The sequence below is a fragment of the Balaenoptera borealis genome, assembly GCF_965194805.1.
Source record: "Balaenoptera borealis genome assembly, chromosome: 2".
NCBI lineage: Eukaryota > Metazoa > Chordata > Mammalia > Artiodactyla > Balaenopteridae > Balaenoptera > Balaenoptera borealis.
Window position 1 is genome coordinate 102,457,368 of NC_138867.1, and position 23,825 is coordinate 102,481,192.

The window sequence follows — 23,825 nt, forward strand, 5'->3', positions numbered from 1 at the left end:
TCCTTCCAAGGGATCAGAAAAGAACACTTCTATCTCAAATGTGAAAAGAAAAAAGAAAAAGAAAAACCTTCAGCTAAGAAACTGTATTCCTTTCATAAACAGAAACTAATTTGGAATTTGTTCTTTGACTTAGATTTTTCAGCCTTTGTATGTCAGGACAAGGAAGTAAATAGCTAAAATGCCAAACATATATTCAAAATACCAATAGTTTGTTTTAAAAAATCAGGTACATGAAAATACTTTAATGTTAACAGCATTTCCAAATGAATGACCAAGTCTTTCTTATTGTTAAAAGGAGCAAAACAAAACTCCAAATCACAAATAGCAGACTCTCTAATAGTTGGCCAATAGACAGGCTGGATTGGAAAATTCCTTTACGTGGCATCCAGTGATTTCCAAAAACAATTTAATTTCAAACAACGATCCTTCCAGATGTGACATTTGGGTAGGATTGTTTGAAAACACCAGAAATGTGAAATACCAGTGGTTTTGAGACAATCAAACTCTGCGATTGTTGAGGTTTGAGACTGAACTACACAGTTACTCCTATATATTAAAATGCTATTAATACTGTGTCTGCATGTGTAGGACATGCCTGGGGGAATGGAAACTTAATTATACACTTTCAATCTCAGTCAAGTTTGTTGAAATTGTGTTTTAAATGGCTACAGGCAAAATTCTGACTTCGGGAATGGCTTTGGGTGACCTGGATCTCCTTTCCCTTCCAGCACCTTCTGCATCTCCCCTGCTCCTACCAACCCCCATCTTTTGATATTGTTGGAAGGGGGTTGGGAAAATCTGATAAAATTCTTCATAGAAAAATCTCTCTCATAGGACTATTTGCGTTTTGAAAGAGGATCTGGGGAGAAAGGATTTTAATCCAAAGGAATGAACTTTGGAGGTAGTCGAGAGAGCAGAAGTAGGAATTTTGCAGGTTTCTCTCAAATCCCATGCAAAGGCTGACTGTGGACACGTAAGGCAGAGCATGATACTCTGCCAACGACGGACGACTTTACACCCCATGTTTCTAGAAGCCGCTGAAATCAAACAGACCTGGAATCAGTTGACAGATGCACGACAAAATCACATATCTCTGAACAAATTACTTCCCTCAGCCTCAGTTCTGCAGGCAAGAGCTTAAATGTGAGAATACCCGCGAAAGACCTGGGATCGTGTCTGACAAACCGCCACATGTCATCTCCTCCGTGCTCCCTTCACAGAGGCAGTGCAGTGACAGGCAGTGTGAAGATGCACTGTCTGGGTGAAAAGCAACGTCACCATTTACTAACAGCTCTGTACCTCAGTTTCCTGGTTTGTAAAATGGGGGTATTACATTTTATCCAGAGGATTATTATGAGAAGTATTGAGATAAAGCATGTTAAATGCTTAGTACAGGGCCTGGCACATAGAAAGTGCCTCGTAATTGTTAGCTGCTACGTGGTCAGACATTTTCAATATTGGAATACGCACATGGATTTCTAAAAGAGGTTTTACTCTTTTTTCCGCAAGTACAGGGAAGAAAAACTTTCCCTCATATTTCCCCATCTAACCTTACTGCATTCTATGACATGCCTTGTGTGCTTACCACAGACATTTCAATTATTTGGCCTAATAGAAGAGATCAAGAATGTGGAAAATCTAAAACAGCAGCTATGGCCCAGATTCTTTATGTTTAATTTTGTCATGCAGAAAGAGGAACACTATTGATGGAATGATACCCATTCAAAAGCTGCACAGTCACATAACAATTCCCTCAGACCCCGGCAGGATTGGCCCTGTTTTTGACAACCTGGGATCCAGCTAGAAGTGAGGGAAGCAAAAAATCCTCTAGCAAGTAAATGACTTAAGGATTATGCACAGTTACTGTGTGGAGGTGCTGTTGGACCCTCCTCCCTTCATGGAGGGTTTTCTTTTGCCTAAGGATAGGTTTCCAGCCTCCTGTCAAGTTCAAAGTGCCTAAGTGCTTATACTCAAAGGGAGCAGGTAATTTTCAGTGTGACAACTGCTAATGTACCACTGCACATTTGTTTTCTAAAATACCTCCCCTACTTTTTAAATTCCAGAGCCAGAGATTCAGTCCTTTGACTCAAAACACTGACTCCATAGGAAATCCCAGCTAAAATGCAAAGATCCCCTAGCTAGGTAGCAAACCATGTCTAGCTATTGGCATATTAATACAGATTAACCATAAGTTTAGCTCATTTCTTAGAAATGAGATATAAGGCAAATACCTTTTATTGGGGGGCTAAGTGGGGAGAGGGAGGGAAAGAACAGGCTGCTCTGAGTCACAAGCTCATATGCTTTCAGGGTTTGGGCAGCTGCATATAGGACCATAGGGAGTGGTGGAGCCTATGGTATCCTGGAGAGTAAGTCCCACCTAAGGATATTCACACTGGAAACTTTTAAGAACGTTGCGCCAGTCAAATAAAACATGGAAGTCCATTGGCTGAAATGGTGGCGAGTCCATCAGTTTACAATCTGAGATCCAGAGTGTAAAGCAGAGGGGACATAGTTCCACGGGGTAGCCTGGGTGAGATGCTGTAAAGAGGACAGCTTGGGTCATGAAGGACCCATGAGGGGACCCACACAGTTGTGTAGTAGTTGAGTACAGTGTCCGCTGGCACACACGCTTCGTGCCGGGGAAAAGGGTAGCTCACCCTAGCTGCCAAACACCATTTGGATCACGTGTGGGTGACTCCAGAACAATGAGGCGATTCTTGTGGGTCAGATATCTGGGATCCAAAGCTTCTAAGACTTTTACAAGGCCACAAAAAGTCCAGGACCCTAGAGAGGTTTCCCATCTGGAGAGTAGTCTTCAGAACTAATCAGTCTGACTGAGTTCAAACATATCAATGGGCAAAGAAGCCAAGAATGTTTACTCCACTCAGCAAGCCCCTTTCTCCCCCTGCCCCTGTTCCTTGACTGATTTCAGGGGGAATGGGCTCTGTGCACACCAAATAGGGATCTGTCGACTAGACTTATTGCCTCAGACAAAGAGCTTAGGAAAAAATAAAAAATATTCCCAAATAAAGGTGGTGAATTTAAATACGATCATTCCCACAGTCAGGGCCAATTCCCGGTTCTGTCTCTAGCATAGTGCCTTGCACATTGCCTGTAATCAGAACATTCTTCTGAGCAACGGCATCTGGGCTACACTTGAACCACCTCCTGGGAGACAGCCCTTTCCTCCAAACGCATTTCCATTTAGCGCCGAATCAGTCTCAGCTGTGTTTTCAGCAGATGTCTCTGGTTTCTTTCCGCTCACAGTGCAACTTCAGTATCAATATTTAGAATCCAAGTGCTTTATTGGCATTCACGAAGTTGAAAAATCTCTGATTCAACCCAGATATTTACAGACTGGCTCGTTACCAGTCATGCTCTATCTGAGAAACAAAGTACACGTCCACCTATAAGGCCAATTGTAGGCCGTGTCCTGAGACAGGCCAAGGATTGTCCTGTGTATTCTTTCCCACGGCCACCATATTTAAATTTTGTATCTTGTGACTTGTGTCATTACAGATGATTGATCACAACCAGATGTTTTGAAAGTGTCTTAAAGTGGGGCATCTTTTTCTAATTTACTCAAAGTGGTGGTGCAGGCCACGGGGACAGTTTCCCTTTCAGGACGTTCTCACACCTCTGGGTTCTTTGATTTCTCTTTGACTCTTAGGTTAATGAACATCCCCAAATGAACACAGGGCATGTGGCTGTTTTGTTACAGGGATGTTATGATGCAACCTAAAAGGAAGAAAAAGGACCATTAAACTTTCAGCAGTGTTTGTTTGTTTCTAAGTAATGTGTGAAGCATGTTACCTGGGGGAAAGAGCGAGGCATTTTATTTACATACATAATTTGGTAATAAAAGAGACATCTTTTACATTTTGATATAGCTGCTTTGGCCCAGCCCCACTAAACTAGCCTCTTCGAAAAGAACAGGCCAACTGCTTCAATGACAGCAAACAAATCCAGGTAACTATGGCCTTACAATGTGCAAATGTGCGAGGCTTCCTTTGTTCCCTGGTAGCAGGGAGGTAATTGTACGTGTGACCTTTTAGAGGCAAAGCTCTCAGCTCTCTTTCTTCCTGAGGGGATTGAGTCTGGAAATGATCATTGGAGGCTGAAAGGAGGGCGAAGGCAAAGCCAGGGAAAATGTAGTGGAATGACTAGTGTGATACAAAGGAGGCCTCACAGTACCCCTGAGATCAACTGAGGAAAACGACTAGCTTAACTTACTTGTCTTTTGTGCACATGTACTCATGTTCGCGCGTGCGTGCGTGCACACACACACACACACACTCATATACTAAAGGACCTTGAACTTTCTCTTACTAGAAGATGAGAAACTGGTGTCAGTTATGTTTCAAATGCCAGATGCCATACACATGGGCACAGAGGGCTAGCCCTGCTTTTAATCTATCCATCCCTGGCGCAGGGGCTCAGGCCCTGACATTCTAAAATTGGATTTTCTGGATGAAATTGTATGCGAATGGAGTTGTTACCCAGTGCACTTACTCTGGCAAAAATGTTAATGTCCTGGAAAAGAAACTCAATAAAACACTTTATAATTTTCTCTAGTTCTTTTTTTTTTTTCTTTTTTCAACTGGAGAATTTCTTGGGTGACAAATGAAAGGGTTTAGAATTTAGATCACTAAAAAATATTCTCCAGTTTCTAGTAAAAGTAACCCTAAAACACATTATTTGACTTTGGAATTTCATCTGACAATGTGTATTGCTGACTTTGAACTGACTGCATTTCGTGAGCAGGGTGATGCAAAAACACTCCACTAAACTAGGTCTGCATGAGTGATGTTGAATCAGCTTCACTGAGGAATGACATACAAACAATAAACTCCATCCATTAAACTCACGCAATACAATGAGTTTTGAAAGTTTTATATACCGATCACCACCATAACCCCTGATTTGATTTTTAGCCATTACAGCTTAGTTTGGATGTTATATAAACGAAATCAGGCAGAAATGTAGTCTTTTATGTCTGACTTCTTTCAGCACAATGATTCTGAGTTTCATCCATGTTGGTGTGGGTAGCAGTAGTTATTTTTTATTGCCGAGTAATAGTCCATTGAACGGTGGAGTTACACTTTGTTTATCTATTCATGGATGTTTCCAGTTGCATTAGAGTTTTTATTATCACTTAACAGTGCTGTCTACTTCAGTGCAGACACAACCAGTTTACATTTCTTCAATACGGAAGAATCAAGGTGTTTTAATATGTGAAAAGGATAAATTGCCTCATCTGGCCCATTCCTTGATCTGATTCTGTCTCAAAGGTCCTCATCTTTGAACTCAGGTCTCAACACAGTCAAGACAGTTTCCATTACTGTTTTTCATTGCCCAGTCTCTGCCTGACTCCCAAATAATACAATGCCTTCACATGGCCAAGGCAGCTCTCTTGGTCTAGGAAGTACTTGCTTCTAGTGCTGTCTGTCAAATCCCTCCCCAGCTACTGAAGCATGGCCATCTTCTAATGACAGGAGGATGGAGTCTGGGGTCAGGACCAAGGTGGGAAGCCAGGGAGACCCTTAGAAAAGGTGCCGATCTTTGACTGCATTCTTGAGGTCTGATACTCATGTTTTAGTCCTGTATTGAATAGCCCGATTCCTGCTTTCACACTTCCTCTGGTCAGTTATTCCACTATGGACTTTAAAGCTTTCATGTTAACACACTACAGTACTATTAAGCCGTTTTTGAATAGGTCATGTTGTCGGGCAATTTGTTTGAGGGAGTTCTGCCCACATCAGTACAATTCCGCCCATTCAACAAACCCATTTCTATTATCACCCTCTTCACTGGTTTCTGGTCAAGACTCTTCCCTTTCTTCCTACTTCAGGCTCCTATAGCGCTCTGTCTCTGTATCATGACACATGAATTTTGCCTTCTAATTTAGTTTACATGTTTGTCTCCATTACTAAGGAAAGCTAAGGATTGGGGTTCCCCATAACCTCCAGCAGGGTGAAGGTATATACTCAATTTAAATGCTTGTTGGAAGGAGCAGATGAATAAATCCAGGGAGGCAATAAAATAGAGGACTGTGGCCTCTACCCTGGGGGATAATGTTGAGTTTGGTGTGGCTGGCAGACCTGTTTCATGGGGCTTACGCTGGGCCTGAATGAAATCAGTCTGAAGTGTTTGGACTTTATTCTGTAGTCATAGAGAACCACAGAAATTCCTTATATCAAATCAGACCAGCCAAGTTTGCACAAAACTTAGTCAAGTGCTCAGGGTGAGGAAGCAGTTGGGAGGCTGAATACTATACAATGATTTGTCAGTCCAGCCACAGTGGGTGACACAGGACCCAAGGGGATGGTTCAGTCCATCCATCTCCCAAATCATCTTTTTGGCTGTCACTTTTCAACATAAGATGGCTCATACCCTACAATCCCATCTAGTTATTTGTGAATTCACTTTTTGGTGAATGCAGCCAAGCTAGGGAAACAAGCCTGAACAAAATGAATATATTAGGAAGAGCTATACTTAGATCATCTTATGGTGGAAACAGACTCATGCTAAATCCTGTCCTCAGATTATTTTTCCAGGCCTTTGTTACTGCTTTTTAAAGTAATAGAGCTGAATTCTAAGACTTCAGTTGTGTTACATCATGCAAGCATTTAACTAATGTATTTTCAACTATAAACCATTGACAAAATAAAATAGTATTGGAATAATGTAATTTAAGATATTGCCAATATTTTCATTTTGCATTGTACTTTTATGCTATGCAAAGATGTATTCATTCTTAATGTTATTTTAATTCCAGTTACTAACTGGTTGCATTACTAAACTGTATTATATACAGTACCTTGAATATCATCTTTTATCAGTTATTTAAGGAATTTTCAGAAAGTAATTGGGGCTCCACTTGATTTTTCCTTTTAGGACTGATTTTATTACCTAATCTCTGCTTAAGTTTTGACTCGGGAGTTGACATTCTTTTTTATTACTTTATTATTCTTATAAAAATGACACAAGTTCATTACAAAATTTCAAGCTGTTATAAAAGTATAAAATTAGCATAACAGTTACTCCAGCTTAGTTTGACCTTAGTGAGTATCATTCCAGACATCTATGTAAATAACATATAAATAAATAGACATGCAGGTTTTCATAGAAATGAGATCATCACATTCAAGTTATTATTGATAGAGGTAATATATTTAATTTTACTTGAATTCAACAAAAAGAAACCAAAGTGAAACTGATGATATTGCTGAACTTCAGAAAAATATTTCTTCACTAAAAGAACGTTAGTTTTTAAAGGACCCACTAATGCTAAAAAACAAAGATACGTTATTAAAGAATATGAAAAAAATTTTAACTCCACGTTTCAATTTTATACTGCTTTAATTGACTGTTTGCCATGAAAGGTGGAGAATTTAGTACCATTAACATCCTTGTACCTACCTCTCCTCCTGTGGCCAATTTTTGTAAGTAAGGTATTTTTATTTGTCAAGATGTGTTGCTTTTCTATTCTCTTCCCTAACCATAATTTCTATAGTCATTTTACCTTAGTTCTGTGTTTAAATGGATTCATTGCCATTCTTATAAATCTATATTTCTCCATATGGATTATAGCTTCAATATTTCTGAGCTTTTTTTTTTGTTTGCTGTTTTTGTTTCATCTCTTGATTGCTTATATTTTATGGATTGGTGTTTTTCAAAAGTGTGTAATTTATTGACTAAACCGGGACATTTTAGCGAGTAAAAGAAGGAACTATTAATACTTAGTCGAGACAACAGGTGCATTAGGGACTGTTTTACACAAAGCAGAACTTAAGATCTTCCTAAAGCCAGAGGTGGTATATTTCATAAGTTCTTGCAGGCTTCAGTTCAGCACTTTTAGAGGCATTTAAATGGTGCCAAATGGCTCCTTACACAAAGGAACATCTATTTGAAAGAAAAGGTTTGGCTCTGACTAAAGGCCCAACACCTCACTTCCTGGGGTTAATGGATGGGTTTTAGTGAGTCCCCCAATCATTCCAAATCATATCCACTGTTCTCTGTACATGTGCATTTTTCTGGGGAGATGGCCATTGCAACCATTAGATTTTCAAAGGGGCTTATGGCTCCATATACATTACTAATTGATATTTCACAACATAGCTCCCAAAACCTACATCACTGGAGCATGTTCTCCTGTCTCCTATAAATAGTATCACACAACTATAATTTCACACTATTATTACTTAGTATTTATTGTGGGATTAATATAAGAAATGACCAAATGTACTAGTCATAACTTCCACTTTAGTTTTTAATGTCTCTTTCATTAGGATTCATGCAACAGTATTTAATGTTAGGAATATCTTTTCCTTCTGACCAGTTACTATACTTCCTTCTATAAGCTCTGTTGCCTATTGAGTTGTGTGGTTCACTGTGGTTTTCTTTCTGCCTGAGCACTCAGGGAGGTCATCAAAAGCTATCTGAAGCTATTTGAAATAGGTATCCTAGTCTAGGTTTTCTGGAACTATGTCCATTCCTCTTCAATCAACATCTCTCTTAAGGTTCTCCACTAAACCACCCTCTTTCCTTGGTCCTTATTCTTTCCTTGGTCCTTATTCTTTCCCCTTTGATTCAATGGTGATATTACAAATTGTAAAAAAAGAATGGATGGATGACAGGTCATCTACACTGATTAGGAGAAAAGTTGTTAAATGTCCACTTCCCTTTGCCTTGCACAGTCCTGGCCTAAAAGATTGAACATGAGGCATTCCTGACAGAGAAGAGACATTAACAGAAAGAAAAAAAAATGCTGCGTGGAAAATAGAATAATAATTCCAATGGTGGCCAGAAAAATGATTGAAAACATATGAAAGTTAGTGGATTCAACTTGAAAGAAATATACACATATGAAAACTTCCCCTGAAGTGTTCAAGTGCCTCTGGCTACATCCAACCTAAACAGACTTTCCCAGGAAACTGAAAGAACAAGGGCAAAATGTGATGAGCCCTAATAAACTTGCTGTGTAGGGGCATTTAGCTGCCCCCCTAAAACAGTTCACATCAGAAATAGTGCTTATGTAGATTCAGAGATGAACTTTTTAAAAATCTTTTACCCTGATGTTAAAAAAGTAAAGCCCCACCCCCAAAATATTATCTGAGATGTTGACAGGAAAACTGTTGATCTAACCCTTTGCTTTGCAGAAACTTCAGACTGACTGGCTTCCTCTTTGCCTTCCTTTGATTACGCTTCCTGGAGTTGGCTTGCCCTGGCAGGCCCCGTGTAGACAAGCCCCCTGGGCACACCTTCCGCCACTCCGCCTTGCTCAGTTATTCGAGTCCCAGTAGCACACTAGCCAAGAAGCGGCCGGCCATCTACCCTTTCCACCTGGAATATGGTCTCTTCTTCCTGTTCCTCCTCTCCATCCCCCACTCATCCACTTCCATCTGAAAACACTGAAAAGGCTAAAGAGTAAAACCTTGGCAGTGGCCGTAACCACAAGTTGGAGATGGTTCAGCTTTCTCTGGAAGTTTCAGACTGACAGTTGTGAAATTAATGAACAATAAAAGAGGTTCTCTTATCTCTGTTCAGACCCATGGGGATGCATTTTTCTCTTCAGCTGTGTGTCTGGGTTGCTTGCACTTCGCTAGAGCGTGGCTTAGGAGCGAGATGCTCAAAACCTAAGAATATGGAGTATGTTGAAAGTTCAACTGCAGTTCACCCACAAATATAGAGCATGCGGCAGGCTTTGGAAAATATAATATAGAATATCTTAGCCTTTTTATGGTATTAATTTTCTCCCACATCCCTGTAAGTTATTTTGTGCCTGTCTTCTAGCCTCTGTGTCTGCCTATTTTCTTCTAATTTTTCCTTCCAGAAGAAGCCTTATGACAACGTGACATGAATGTCTTCATTTATGACCCATACCAATTATTTTGCTTACATGCTTGGTTAAATACTACATTTGGCTCATACTTTCCATATGGAGTTTTAAGAAATTCATTATTCTCAAAGTAAAAAGAATAACTTCTTATTTTCAAACTTCAAAAACCTGCATCTAATTAATCTTTCAAGTAAATAAACATATAAAAATAAGAAGGAACTTTTGGATACTTTGAAGATTATTACTTCTGCTTTACTCTTTCTCTTAGGTCTTGAATTCCCTAAATATTTATAAAGTCACTTTTCAAGTGTTAGACATTGCTACATGGCTAATAAGAAGGAAGGATAAAGAACTATTTCATTATTTTGATTAAGGTAGTATATTGACATAGGTCAGTATAGAAAAATAGAATAAAAATATTTTTCCTCAAACAATGTGCTTTTTGAAAGACTTGCCTCATCCCGGAAGTAACTCCACTTTCCATTTTGCTTGGTCTGCATTAATTGTGGATTTACTCATCGAGAATCTGTTATTTCTGCTCGGGCATGCAGAAATCACAAAACTGTTTCCTTCTGATTTTGATCTTGCCCTGTGCTTTTTCCACTGCAGATGTAACCCCCAAGTGTCTTCGTTAAAAGCAAGCTGATTCTAAAACACGCACATATTTCACCATGTTTTATTTCCCCAGTGGAGACCACACGACCAACTTAATTTGGTTCTGCTTTCATGCCACCCCAGTGTTACTTCAGAAATATTGAAAAAGGTCATTTAATTCCACTGCAATTTCTTGCAGCTCAACTTAACTGGGTCTTTTCCATTATTCTGTGAGTATTCTTCCCTAATTGAATCACTATTTTCCACAGTGCTTAATCCCAGTATTTTTCACTATTCTATTTCCCAGAATCAGAAACTCGTCATTCTCTGAAGATCACTTTACCTCATACTTACAAGACTAAATTCATTTTATATTAGCTTCACTAGTGCCTCGCTTCTCTACAATAATCTTTCTCTAACTCCACCTATTTTATTTTTCTTCCTTTTCCCCTTCACATTTCCAGTTACACCCTTGACCCCATCTTCTCTTGCCTCCTCAGAGACCTTTTTCTATTGATTATCCCTTTTCTCTTATCGTAGTTCCCCAGCCAGGGATTGAACCCAGGCCCTCGGCAGTGGAGGCTCGGAGTCCTAACCACTGGACTGCCCGGGAATTCCCAGGCCTACAGTTTCTTATTCTCCATCCCAAACACTCGTATCCCCCAAAGAGCACAAAAACAAATCTTTCTTACCTCTACTTATCTCTCAAATTTTCTTTCTGTAAACTTTGGGAAAGTGTATTCCTCTTCTTCTTGACCTAATCTTTAACTCCTAACAATTTAGTTTTTATTCTTATCACTCCTTTGAAACTAAACTATCCAAAGTCACTGGCTTACAACCTACTGGTAACCAGATCTACCTGCCTTCCTCAGCCACCCATTACTCTCTGTAGCATTTGACAGAGTTGATGACACCAACTTTCTGGAACCAGAAGTGTTTCCAGAATTCTGAAGGGAGTCTTTTTTTCTCCATGCCCAAGTTTCTTTAACTTCAAACTTGAACCTTTATCTTTTTAGGCTGCAATTTCCCTTGCTCGATCTCCTTATTGTAGATATTCTCCTGGGAATTTTTCTCCATACACTCTCTATATATGCCTCTTCTAGAATTTTTATGGTTTTAAACCTCTTTTCTGTGCAAACAGTTCTGAATCCCACTAATCCTGAATTACAGGCCTCTGTTTCTTATTTTGCCTGGACTAATTTGTGTTTAAGTTCTACTAATACATCAAACTCAACAGGTCCAGAACAGAATCCCTTTATTCTCCTCCACCAACCTGTCTTTCCAGATTTCTCCCTTTCTGTAAGTGACATCACCATCTTCCCTGTTATTTAGAATAAAACATTGGTGTTCTCTTGGACCCATGATTTACTTACCCCCCAGAGCCATGAATGCTCAAGCTCTCATAGATACGCTGCCCTGCTACTCCTTTTATATACAGCCAAACAGACTTTCCTGCAGTGAAGTTATAGGTTATTTCCCTGTCTAACAGCTTCCTATCACTTACAAAACAAAAGCCAGATCTTAGCCTGGCATTCATGGTTGCTCACAGCATGGCCGCCGCCTACCTGTTTGATTCTAGTTCTCAGTGCTGCACTGAGCATCAGGCAAGCTGAATTATTTGCTGTTCTCTGTACTAACCTTCAGATTCCTGTCCATGGGGCTTTGCTCATGCTGTCTTTGCTCAGCCTCCAAAATCTTTCTCCATCCTTCCCAGCCCTTGTGGTCTAAATTTTACCCATTCTTCAAATGCTACCTCCTTAAAGCTTTCCCTGATCTTCACAACTGGAAGAAACATTTCCAACCTCTGAATTTAATTACATTTTAATAATATAGCCATATTATTTTCTTTGGCTTCACGTTTATATGAATTTTTTCCCTTCCTTTTACTTGTAATCTGTTTGTGTCTTTAAGTTCATAAAGTGTGTTTCCTTTTTTTTTTTTTTTTATAAATTTATTTATTTATTCTTGGCTGTGTTGGATCTTCGTTTCTGTGCAAGGGCTTTCTCTAGTTGCGGCAAGTGGGGGTCACTCTTCATCGCGGTGCGCGGGCCTCTCACTGTCACGGCCTCTCTTGTTGCGGAGCACAGGATCCAGATGTGCAGGCTCAGTAGTTGTGGCTCATGGGCCTAGTTGCTCTGTGGCATGTGGGATCTTCCCAGACCAGGACTCGAACCCGTGTCCCCTGCATTGGCAGGCAGATTCAACCACTGCACCACCAGGGAAGTCCCAATAAAGTGTGTTTCTTAAAAGCAACATATAATTGGGTCTTGCTTTTTTTTTTATCTAGTCTGTCAATCCATGCCTTTTAATTGTGTTCTTTGGTCCGTTTATATTTACCCCAATTATAAATATACATAGAATAATGTCTACCACCTTGGTGTTTTAATCATACTTGTTCCTCCTCCTTTATTTTTCGTTTTTTAAATTTTTAAATTTTTTTCAGTTTTATTTTCGTTTTATTTTTTAAAATTGTATTGAAGTATAGTCGATTTATAATGTGTTAATGTCTGCTGTATAGCAAAGTGATTTAGTTATACATATACATATTATTTTTCATATCCTTTTCCACTATGGTTTATCAAAGGATACGGAAAATAGTGTGTTATACAGCAGGACCTTGTTGCTTATCCATCCTATATATAATAATTTGCATCTGCTAACCCCAAACTCCCAACCCTCCCCTCCTCTACCCCCTCTCCCCTTGACAAACACAAGTCTGTTCTGTATGTCTGTGAGTCTGTTTCTGTTTCATAGATAAGGTCATTTGTGTTGTATTTTAGATTCCACATATAAGTGATATCATATGGTATTTGTCTTTCTCTTTCTGACTTACTTTGCTTACTACAATAATCTCTAGGTCCATCCATGTTGCTGTAAATGGTATTATTTCATTCTTTTTTATGGCTGAGTAATATTCCATTGTTTATGTGTGTGTGTGTGTGCACACGCACGTGCGTGTATGTGTGTGTATATATATATATATATACCACATTTTCTTTATCCATTCTTCTGTTGATGAACATCAAGGTTGTTTCTGTGTCTTGGTTATTGAAAATAGTGCTGTTATGAACATAGGGGTGCATGTATCTTTTCAAATTATAGAGTTTTTTTTCTGGATATATGACCAGGAGTGGGATTGCTGGATCATATGGCAACTCTATTTTTAGTTTTCTGAGGACCCTCCATACTGTTCTCCATAGTGACTGCACCAATGTACATTCCCACCAACAGGGTAGGAGGGTTCCTATTCTCCACACCCTCTTCAGCATTTGTTATTTGTAGACTTTTTAATGATGGCCATTTTGACTGGTGTAAGGTGTGGTACCTCATTGTGGGTTTTGTTTTTTAACATCTTTATTGGAGTATAATTGCTTTACAACGGTGTGTTAGTTTCTGCTGTACAACAAAGTGAGTCAGCTATACATATACATATATCCCCATATACACTTCTTCTTGAGTCTACCTCCCACCCTCCCTATCCCACCCCTCTAGGTGGCACAAAGCACTGAGCTGATCTCCCTATGCTATGTGGCTACTTCCCACTAGCTATCTATTTTACATTTGGTAGTGTATATATGTCCATGCCACTCTCTCACTTCGTTGCAGATTACCCTTCCCCTTCCCCGTGTCCTCAAGTCCATTCTCTACATCTGCATCTTTATTCCTGTCCTGCCCCCTAGGTTCTTCAGAAGCTTTTGTTTTCTTTTTCTTTTTTTTAGATTCCATATATATGTGTTAGCATATGGTATTTGTTTTTCTCTTTCTGACTTACTTCACTCTGTATGACAGACACTAGGTCCATCCACTTCACTACAAATAACTCAATTTTGTTTCTTTTTATGGCTGAGTAATAGTCCATTGTATATATGTGCCACATCTTTTTTATCCATTCATCTGTCAATGGACACCTAGGTTGCTTCCATGTCCTGGCTATTGTAAATAGAGCTGCAATGAACATTGTTGTACATGACGCTTTTTGAATTATGGTTTTTTCAGGGAATATGCCCACTAGTGGGATTGCTGGGTCATATGGTAGTTCTATTTTTCGTTTTTTAAGGAACCTCCATACTGTTCTCCATAGTGGCTGCACCAATTTACATTCCCACCAACACTGTAGGAGGGTTCCCTTTTCTCCACACCCTCTCCAGCATTTATTGTTTGTAGGTTTTTTGATGATGGCCATTCTGACTGGTGTGCAGTGATACCGCATTGTACTTTTGATTTGCATTTCTCTAATGATTAGTGATGTTGAGCATCCTTTCATGTGTTTGTTGGCAATCTGTATATCTTCTTTGGAGAAATATCTATTTAGGTCTTCTGCCCATTTTGGGATTGGGTTGTTCGTTTTTTTGGTATTGAGCTGCATGTGCTGCTTGTATATTTTGGAGATTAGTTCTTTGTCAGTTGCTTCATTAGCAAATATTTTCTCCCATTCTAAGGGTTGTTTTTTTGTCTTGCTTATGGTTTCCTTTGTTGTTGCAAAGCTTTTAAGTTTCATTAGGTCCCGTTTATTTACTTTTATTTTTATTTCCATTTCTCTAGGAGGTGGGTCAAAGCGGATCTTGCTGTGATTTATGCTATAGAGTGTTCTGCCTATGCTTTCCTCTAAGAGTTTTATAGTATCTGGCCTTACATTTAGGTCTTTAATCCATTGTAAGTTTATTTTTGTGTATGGTGTTAGGGAGTGTTCTAATTTCATTCTCTTACATGTAGCTGTCCAGTTTTCCCAGCACCACTTATTGAAGAGACTGTCTTTTCTCCATTGTATATTCTTGCCTTTATCAAAGATAAGGTGACATATGTGCATGGTAGATCTCTGGGCTTTATATCCTGTTCCATTGATTGGTATTTCTGTTTTGGTGCCAGTAGTATACTGTCGTGATTACTGTAGCTTTGAAGTATAGTCTGAGGTCAGGGCGCCTGGTTCCTCCAGCTCAGTTTTTCTTTCTCAAGATTGCATGGCTATTCGGGGTCTTTTGTGTTTCCATACAAATTGTGCAATTTTTTGTTCTAGTTCTGTGAAAAATGTCATTGGTAGTTTGATAGGGATTGCCTTGAATCTGTAGATTGCTTTGGGAAGAATAGTCATTTTCACAATGTTGATTCTTCCAATCCAAGAACATGGTATATCCCTCTATCTGTTCGCATCATCTGTAATTTCTTTCATCAGTGTCTTACAGTTTTCTGCATACAGGTCTTTTTTCTCCTTAGGTAGGTTTATTCCTAGGTATTTTATTCTTTTTGTTGCAATGGTAAATGGGAGTGTTTCCTTAATTTCTCTTTCAAATAGTGTATAGGAATCTCTTACGGAAAGAGATTTCTGTGCATTAATTCTGTATCCTATTACTTTACCAAATTCACTGATTAGCTCTAGTAGTTTTCTGGTAGCATCTTCAGGATTCTCTCTGTATAGTATCATGTCATCTGCAAACAATGACAGCTTTACTTCTTTTCCGATTTGGATTCCTTTTATTTCTTTTTCTTCTATGATTGCTGTGGCTAAAACTTCCAAAACTTTGTTGAATAATACTGGTGAGGGTAGGTAACCTTGTCTTATTCCTGATCTTAGGGAAAATGGTTTCAGTTTTTCACCATTGAGAACGATGTTGGCTGTGGGTTTGTCATATATGGCCTTTATTATGTTGAGGTAAGTTCCCTCTATGCCTACTTTCTGGAGAGTTTTTATCATAAATGGGTGTTGAATTTTGTTGAACGCTTTTTCTGCATCTATTGCGATGATCTTATGGTTTTTATTCTTCTGTTTGTTAATATGGTGTATCACACTGATTGATTTGCATATATTGAAGAATCCTTGCATTCCTGGGATAAATGCCACTTGATCATAGTGTATGATCCTTTTAATGTCTGTTGGATTCTGTTTGCTAGTATTTTTTTGAGGATTTTTGCATCTATGCTCATCAGAGATATTGGCCTATAGTTTTCTTTTTTTGTGACATCTTTGTCTGATTTGGTATCAGGGTGATGGTGGCCTCGGAGAATGAGTTTGGGAGTGTTCCTCCAAACTTTTGGAAGAGTTTGAGAAAGATTGGTGTTAGCTCTTCTCTAAATGTTTGATAGAAGTTGCCTGTGAAGCCATCTGGTCCTGGGCTTTTGTTTATTGGAAGATTTTTAACCACAGTTTCAATTTCAGTGCTTGTGATTGGTCTGTTTATATTTTCTATTTCTTTTGGGTTCAGTCTCGGAAGGTTGTGCTTTTCTAAGAGTTTGTCCATTTCTTCCAGGTTTACCATTTTATTGGCATACAGTTGCTTGTAGTAATCTCTCATGAGCCTTTGTATTTCTGCACTATCAGTTGTTGCTTCTCCTTTTTCTTTTCTAATTCTATTGATTTGAGTCTTTTCCCTTTTTTTCTCGGTGAGCCTGGCTAATGGTTTATAAATTTTGTTTATTTTCTCAAAGAACCACCTTTAATTTTATTGATCTTTGCTATCATTTCCTTCATTTCTTTTTCATTTATTTCTGATCTGATCTTTATGATTTCTTTCCTTCTGCTAACTTTGGGGGATTTTTGTTTATCTTTCTCTAATTGCTTTAGGTGTAAGGTTAGGTTGTTTATTTGAGATGTTTCTTGTTTCTTCAGGTGGGATTGTATTGCTATAAACTTTCCTCTTAGAACTGCTTTTGCTGCATCCCATCCCAGCTTTTGGGCCTTTGTGATTTCATTGTCATTTGTTTGTAGGTATTTTTTGATTTCCTCTTTGATTTCTTCAGTGATCTCTTGTTATTTAGTAGTGTATTAGTTAGCCTCCGTGTGTTTGTATTTTTTACAGTTTTTTTTCCTGTAATTGATATCTAGTCTCATAGCACTGTGGTCGGAAAAGATACTTGATACGATTTCAGTGTTCTTAAATTTACCAAGGCTTGATTTGTGACCCAAGATATGATCTATCCTGGAGAATGTTCCATGAGCACTTGAGAAGAAAGTGTATTCTGTTGTTTTTGGATGGAATGCCCTATAAATATCAATTAATCCTATCTTGTTAATATATCATTTAAAGCTTTGTTTCCTTATTTATTTTCATTTTGGATGATCTGTCCATTGGTGAAAGTGGAGTGTTAAAGTCCCCTACTATGATTGTGTTACTGTCGATTTCCCCTTTTATGGCTGTTAACATTTGCCTTATGTATGGAGGTGCTCCTATGTTGGGTGCATAAATATTTACAATTGTTATATCTTCTTCTTGGATTGATCCCTGGATCATCATGTAGTGTCCTTCTTTGTCTCTTGTAATAGTCTTTATTTTAAAGTCTATTTTGTCTGATATGAGAATTGCTACTTCAGCTTTCTTTTGATTTCCATTTGCATGGAATGTCTTTTTCCATCCCCTCACTTTCAGTCTGTATGTGTCCCTAAGTCTGAAGTGGGTCTCTTGTAGACAGCATATATACTGGCCTTGTTTTTGTATCCATTCAGCCAGTCTATGTCTTTTGGTTGGAGCATTTAATCCATTTGCACTTAAGGTAATTATCAAAATGTATGTTCCTATTACCATTTTCTTAATGGTTTTGGGTTTGTTTTTGTAGGTCTTTTCTGTCTCTTGTGTTTCCTAACTAGAGAAGATCCTTTAGCATTTGGTGTAAAGCTGGTTTGGTGGTGCTGAATTCTCTTAGCTTTTGCTTGTTGTAAAGGTTTTAATTTCTCCGTCAAATCTGAATGAGATCCTTGCTTGGTAGAGTAACCTTGGTTGTAGCTTTTTCCATTTCATCACTTTAAATATGTCTTGCCACTCCCTTCTGGCTTGCAGACTTTCTGCTGAAAGATCAGCTGTTAACCTTATTAGGATTCCCTTGTGTGTTATTTGTTGTTTTTCCCTTGCTGCTTTTAATATTTTTTCTTTATATTTAATTTTTGATAGCTTGATTAATATGTGCCTTGGCATGTTTCTCCTTGGATTTATCCTGGTTGGGACTCTCTGTGATTCCTGGACTTGGTTGACTATTTCCTTTCCCATATTAGGGAAGTTTTCAACTATAGTCTCTTCAAATATTTTCTCAGTCCCTTTCTTTTTCTCTCCTTCTTCTGGGACCCCTATAATTCGAATGTTGGTGTGTTTAATGTTGTCCCAGAGATCACTGAGACTGTCCTCAATTCTTTTCATTCTTTTTTCTTTATTCTGCTCTGTGGTAGTTATTTCCACTATTTTATCTTCCAGGTCACTTATCCATTCTTCTGCCTCAGTTATTCTGCTACTGATTCCTTCTAGAGAATTTTTAATTTCATTTATTGTGTTGTTTATCATTGTTTGTTTGCTCTTTAGTTCTTCTAGGTCCTTGTTAAACGTTTCTTGTATTTTCTCCATTCTATTTCCAAGATTTTGGCTCCTCCTTACTATCATTACTCTGAATTCTTCATTTGTTACAAATGAATTCTTCATTTGTTTGGTCTGGTGGGTTTTTACCTTGCTCCTTCATCTGCTCTGTGTTTCTCTGTCTTCTCTTTTTGCTTAGCTTACTGTGTTCGGGGTCTCCTTTTCACATGCTGAGGTTCATAGTTCCTGTTGTTTTTGTGTCTGCTCCCAGGGGGTAAGGTTGGTTCAGTGGGTTTTGTAGGCTTCCTGGTGGAGGGGACTGGTGCATGTGTTCTGGTGGATGAGGCTGGATCTTGTCTTTCTGGTGGGCAAGACCACATCCAGTGGTGTGTTTTAGGCTGTCTGTGACCTTATTATGATTTTAGGCAGCCTCTCTGCTAACGGGTTGTGTTGTGTTCCTGTCTTGCTAGTTGTTTGGCATGGGGTGTCCAGCACTGGAGCTTGTTGATCGTTGAGTGGAGCTGGGTCTTAGCGTTGAGATGGAGATCTGTGGGAGAGCTCTCGCTGATTGACATTACAAGGGGCTGGGAGGTCTCTGGTGGACCAATGTCCTGAACTTGGCTTCGCCACCTCAGAGGCTCAGGCCTGACACCTGGCTGGAGTACCAAGACCCTGTCAGCCACACAGCCAGGTACGTGGGGAGCTTCTTTCCTTTTGGGAAGTCTGATTTCTTCTGCCAGCGTTCAGTAAGTGTTCTGTAGGAGTTGTTCCACATGTAGATGTATTTTTGATGTATTTGTGGGGAGGAAGGTCATCTCCACATCATATTCCTCCACCATCTTGAAGGTCCTCTCCCTGCCTTTTCTTTTAATCCTCTGTTCCTCTTTTCCTATCTTTCTTTGGGGGATGGTTAACTCATCAATCTTTTAAAAAATATTCTCTCTTCTCATTGACTTTTTAGTTATTCCTCTTGACATGACTTTGTACTTTAGTGGTTATTATAGAGGCTAAAACATGCATCTTTAGCACATCACATTCTATGTTTAAAAAATTACTTCAGAAAAATCTAAGAATTCTATGACAATCTATTTCCAGTTTTTAGTCCCTACAATTTGTGCTCTTGTTTACTATAACTTTACACATTAGAGAACATAAACTCCATTTTCTTTTGTTATTATTTTTCTTTAAAGAGCCCATGGTCTAAAATGATTTTGTCATATATATGTATAAAAATTAGAAACATTTTTTAAAATAGTGTTTTAATTTATTGACCTATTTGCATTTTATAGTGTTTTTCCATTCCTTCTTGCAGAACCAGATTTCTAGCTGATATTTTCCTTCAGCATTTATAATGTCTTTTAACATTTCCTGTAAATCAACTCTGCTGAGGAAATTCTTCCACCTTTTGTCTAGATAAAGACATCTTTAGGACTTCCCTGGTGGTCCAGTGGTTAAGACTCTGTGCTTCAACTGCAGCGGGCATGGGTTGGATTCCTGGTCAGGGAAGTTCTGCGTGCCACATGGTGCAGCCAAAAAAAAAAAAAGATGTCTTTATTTCACCTTCATTTTTGAAAGATATTCTTACTGACTATGGAATTTTGAAATGACTTGATAGTTTTTTCCTTTAAGCATTTTTAAAATGTCATTCTCTTGTTTCCTGTTCTTCATTTCTTTTTTTTTTCTGATGAGAAGTCACCTGAAATTCTTATCGTTTCCTTATTCCGTTGTATGTATTGTTTCTGTTTGAGAGCTTGCAAGCTTATCTTTGGTTTTTAGCAGTTTTACTAGTATATATCTAGTTCTGTTTTTTTGTTTATCTTGCTCAGATTTCTCTGAGCTTCTCAGATATGTCATTTTTAGTTATGTTCAATGCATTATAGGCTTTAAATTCCTCTATGGTAAACTGCCCCAGCTTTGTACTTAGTGTAAGGCCTGGAGCCAAAGGTCTCCTCCTAGTTCTTCTACTACACCTTTAGACTCCTGTGGACTCTACATGCCTGTAACAGAGGGGGGTTCCCTCTTAGTGCTCCCAAGCCTCCCCAGAAGTATACTGCTCTTATCTGGGACTAACACATGGCTTAATTCTCCAGCTTTACCATCACATTTAGGCAGGCCCTATGTTCCTGAATTGGTGAGCGTTTCTTTCAATGCTCCTGACTCTCTCCAGTGTTGGACTGTCACCCTCTGTTACTAGGTGCAAGACCCAGGGGGTGGGAAAGTTTCTATAGACAGGACCTGTATGCTGCACCTCTGAAGGATTCACACTCAGCTGTCCTGCCCTTATCTCCGTGGCCGACAAATGTTGTTTCTAATTCATGTAAAGTTGAAGTGTGGGAGTTGTTCTCTTGTTTCTGCTGATCTACCCTCAAACTGAGGCAGTCCTTTCAGTTCATTAGTTTACCTGGCAACTTTGAGTATCCAATAGGCTCAAAAATTATGTTTCTGCAGGCTATCTGATTTGTTCTCATTGTTTAGGTGGGAGAAGTGTTTCTTGTAATGTTCTATATCCTAGACAGAAGGGTTATATCCTTAACTCTTCCTTAGATTTGGTTCTCCCCGAAACAAACGTTAAGAAAAGGATTTTAGTTCAAGTAGTCTGAGGGGAGGTGATCCCAGGAACCCCAGTAAAAGTAGTGGGAGGAGAGACAGGGAAAAGAAGGAAGTCTACATAGTGTGTTAATGAGTAACTGTGATACAGTCTCACTGGGGGCTTCTGGAGGACTGTATGGAAACAGCCTAAGTGAGCAAGCTGGGTCTTTATCCACCAACTCCTATGTGTAATTGATTAGTTGTCCTGCCTATAAGTGGAGTCTACGGCAGATCAAAAAAGGCAGAGACTCGCAGGTGCAGCAGAAATTTTATACATGAAGGAATGTGAGAGGGCACAACAGTGTCTGTTAAAAACTCTCTCTGTGCCAGTTAGGACATTTATTACTTTATTTCTCAGGCATATTGATGTACTGAGAGGATGATTCATACCTGATTTATCTTTGTATTCTCCCAGCATGGAGAAGAGTCAGAAGACAATCAATCACTATTTATTCAATGAGAAAATACCTTTTATAAAGTATCAATATGTAAAATTCTGGTTAGCTCTTCTTCATTTCCTGTCCTCCTCCCAACCAACATCCTTACCCCCCACCTCAATCACTCGGGTAGTATAGTTTATTCTCTTAACCTGCCAAAAAGGTTAAACTCACCAGAATGGTTAGACTTTTAAAAAAAAATTATTGATTTTTCTAGCTAATTTAAATGTATTATAATTTAAAAGTATAGTTTCCAAACCTGAACTTTATCTAACAGATATTTTGTATTACTTGCAGCCAACAATGATAAGGCATCCACCAACAGTTGTTTGCTACATTTGTGGTCGTGAATATGGAACAAAATCAATTTTCATCCATGAGCCACAATGTCTGAAAAAATGGCATAATGAAAACAACTTGTTGCCTAAAGAGCTAAGGAGACCAGAACCGAAAAAGCCAGAAGTCAGGACCATTACTGGTAAGTTTTTGGAAAAAAAAGACTTGAGTGTATAAGGGAAGACTTTTCTCTCTAAACTTAAAAGAGTAGAGGTATTCTTTTATTACTTGTTCAAGTAACTGAAATCAGCAACATTTACTGTCTAGGCTACAGCCAAATAGAAAAAACAGTTCCAGAATACCCGACCAAAGTGTTGTCTTCAGATGCTGAGACATAAAGATACTATATCCTGGCAAACCGTACAAGGAGAGGGACTCACTGGTATTTGCTATATTTCCCAAAAGTTACTTTGATATATTATCAAACACAAATCTTTAAAATTTTGTAGCTTAAAAAACCTTTGGGGACATCTGGAAACATGTTTTCAAATATGAATGTGTTTTAGTGTTCAAAGAGCGGGGGGACCAAAGTGAAATGCTTATAGGGTCTGCTAGTCAGGATACACAATTGAATAAATTTGTCCATGTGTGGAAAAAGGGAAGGTGGGGACTAGGAGTGGGAGAGCACTGCCTTTCTAAAGGAGACAGCTGCTACCCAGTTCCAGCTGGTGTTACACTTAAGAAATATAGCCTTAAATTTACTGTGATGTATCTTTCAATAATACAAAAGAAACTGGAAATCTAGACTTCTATATGAAATGTCCAGATTTTAAAAATTTTGCAATGAATACTTTGTAAAACACGGCACAGGCTACATGACACTGGAACTTCATAAATTGCCATGTGTGGTCGCATTACAGAGCCTTATGCTTACTCATTTAGGGTGAGAAAGAAGTAGTTCAGAAACTGTGTTTGCCATACAAGCTCAGGCTTGCTCATCATCTGCCATTGTCATTTTCTCAGCTGATCTCCTGATTCCCCTCAAAGGAAAACTATTCTTGGTTTTGAGAGAATCATTCAATTAATTGATTTTCTTTATGTAACCATAGATTTACATGTCCGGAAGGTACCTTGGAGGTCATTTAGTATCAGTTAGCCCAAAGCACTCTTGTTAGAGATGTGACCCAAAGAGACTTTTTTTAACAACCCACAGAGTGGAATCTAGATTGTCATGATAAAGTTCTAAAGGCTGCCAGAACCCAACTATTTACAGTCCTTGCCTAAAGGAAGACTCTGCATGAAGGTGGGAAAAGAGCTCAAGATGAAAATATCCATCTACTGAAATTAGAGCATTTGCTCACAAAGAAATTGTTTACCTCTTTGAGACTGTCTTCCCATCATTTCTCATTTAGTGTCAAAAATCTATTTCCTTCACTTCTGATCTTTATCACTTTCTCTGCTTGAGTATGCTTATCACAATTCTAGAAGAGGTGAGAGAAACGGCTGGTTTGGAAGCCCTGGAGTGTTGGCCATTCTGTTATTGGCTGCAGATGGAAAAGGCAGGTCCTATAATTGCACTTTCTGCAATTTTTCTCTTGGCTCCGTGCTTTTGTTATTTCCGAAGGTGCCCTTCCTCTCTAGGCAAAGAGAACTCCCATGAACGTTTCCATCCCATGGACTTACTGTAGTCATAGGATTCAAATAGCTCTTCCTCCAGGTCCAAAGTACAAGCCTTAAAACTTTTAGAAATGTGATGAATCATCTTCAGCTGAGAATCAGTGAATACTCTGGATTTTTTGAGTCCATATTAAAACTCAT

The 23,825-nt window shown here is 38.7% G+C and overlaps 1 protein-coding gene across 13 annotated transcripts in view; it reads left to right on the top strand.

Annotated features, from left to right (window-relative positions):
* Window positions 1-23,825, top strand: part of ZNF474 (zinc finger protein 474) — a 225,894-nt gene that overhangs the window by 51,733 nt on the left and 150,336 nt on the right. For all 13 annotated transcript variants that reach the window (XM_082380376.1, XM_082380383.1, XM_082380378.1 and 10 more), the window contains one exon: window positions 22,029-22,209. In XM_082380376.1, the coding sequence (XP_082236502.1) occupies window positions 22,029-22,209 (181 nt within the window). The remainder of the gene's footprint in view (window positions 1-22,028; window positions 22,210-23,825) is intronic.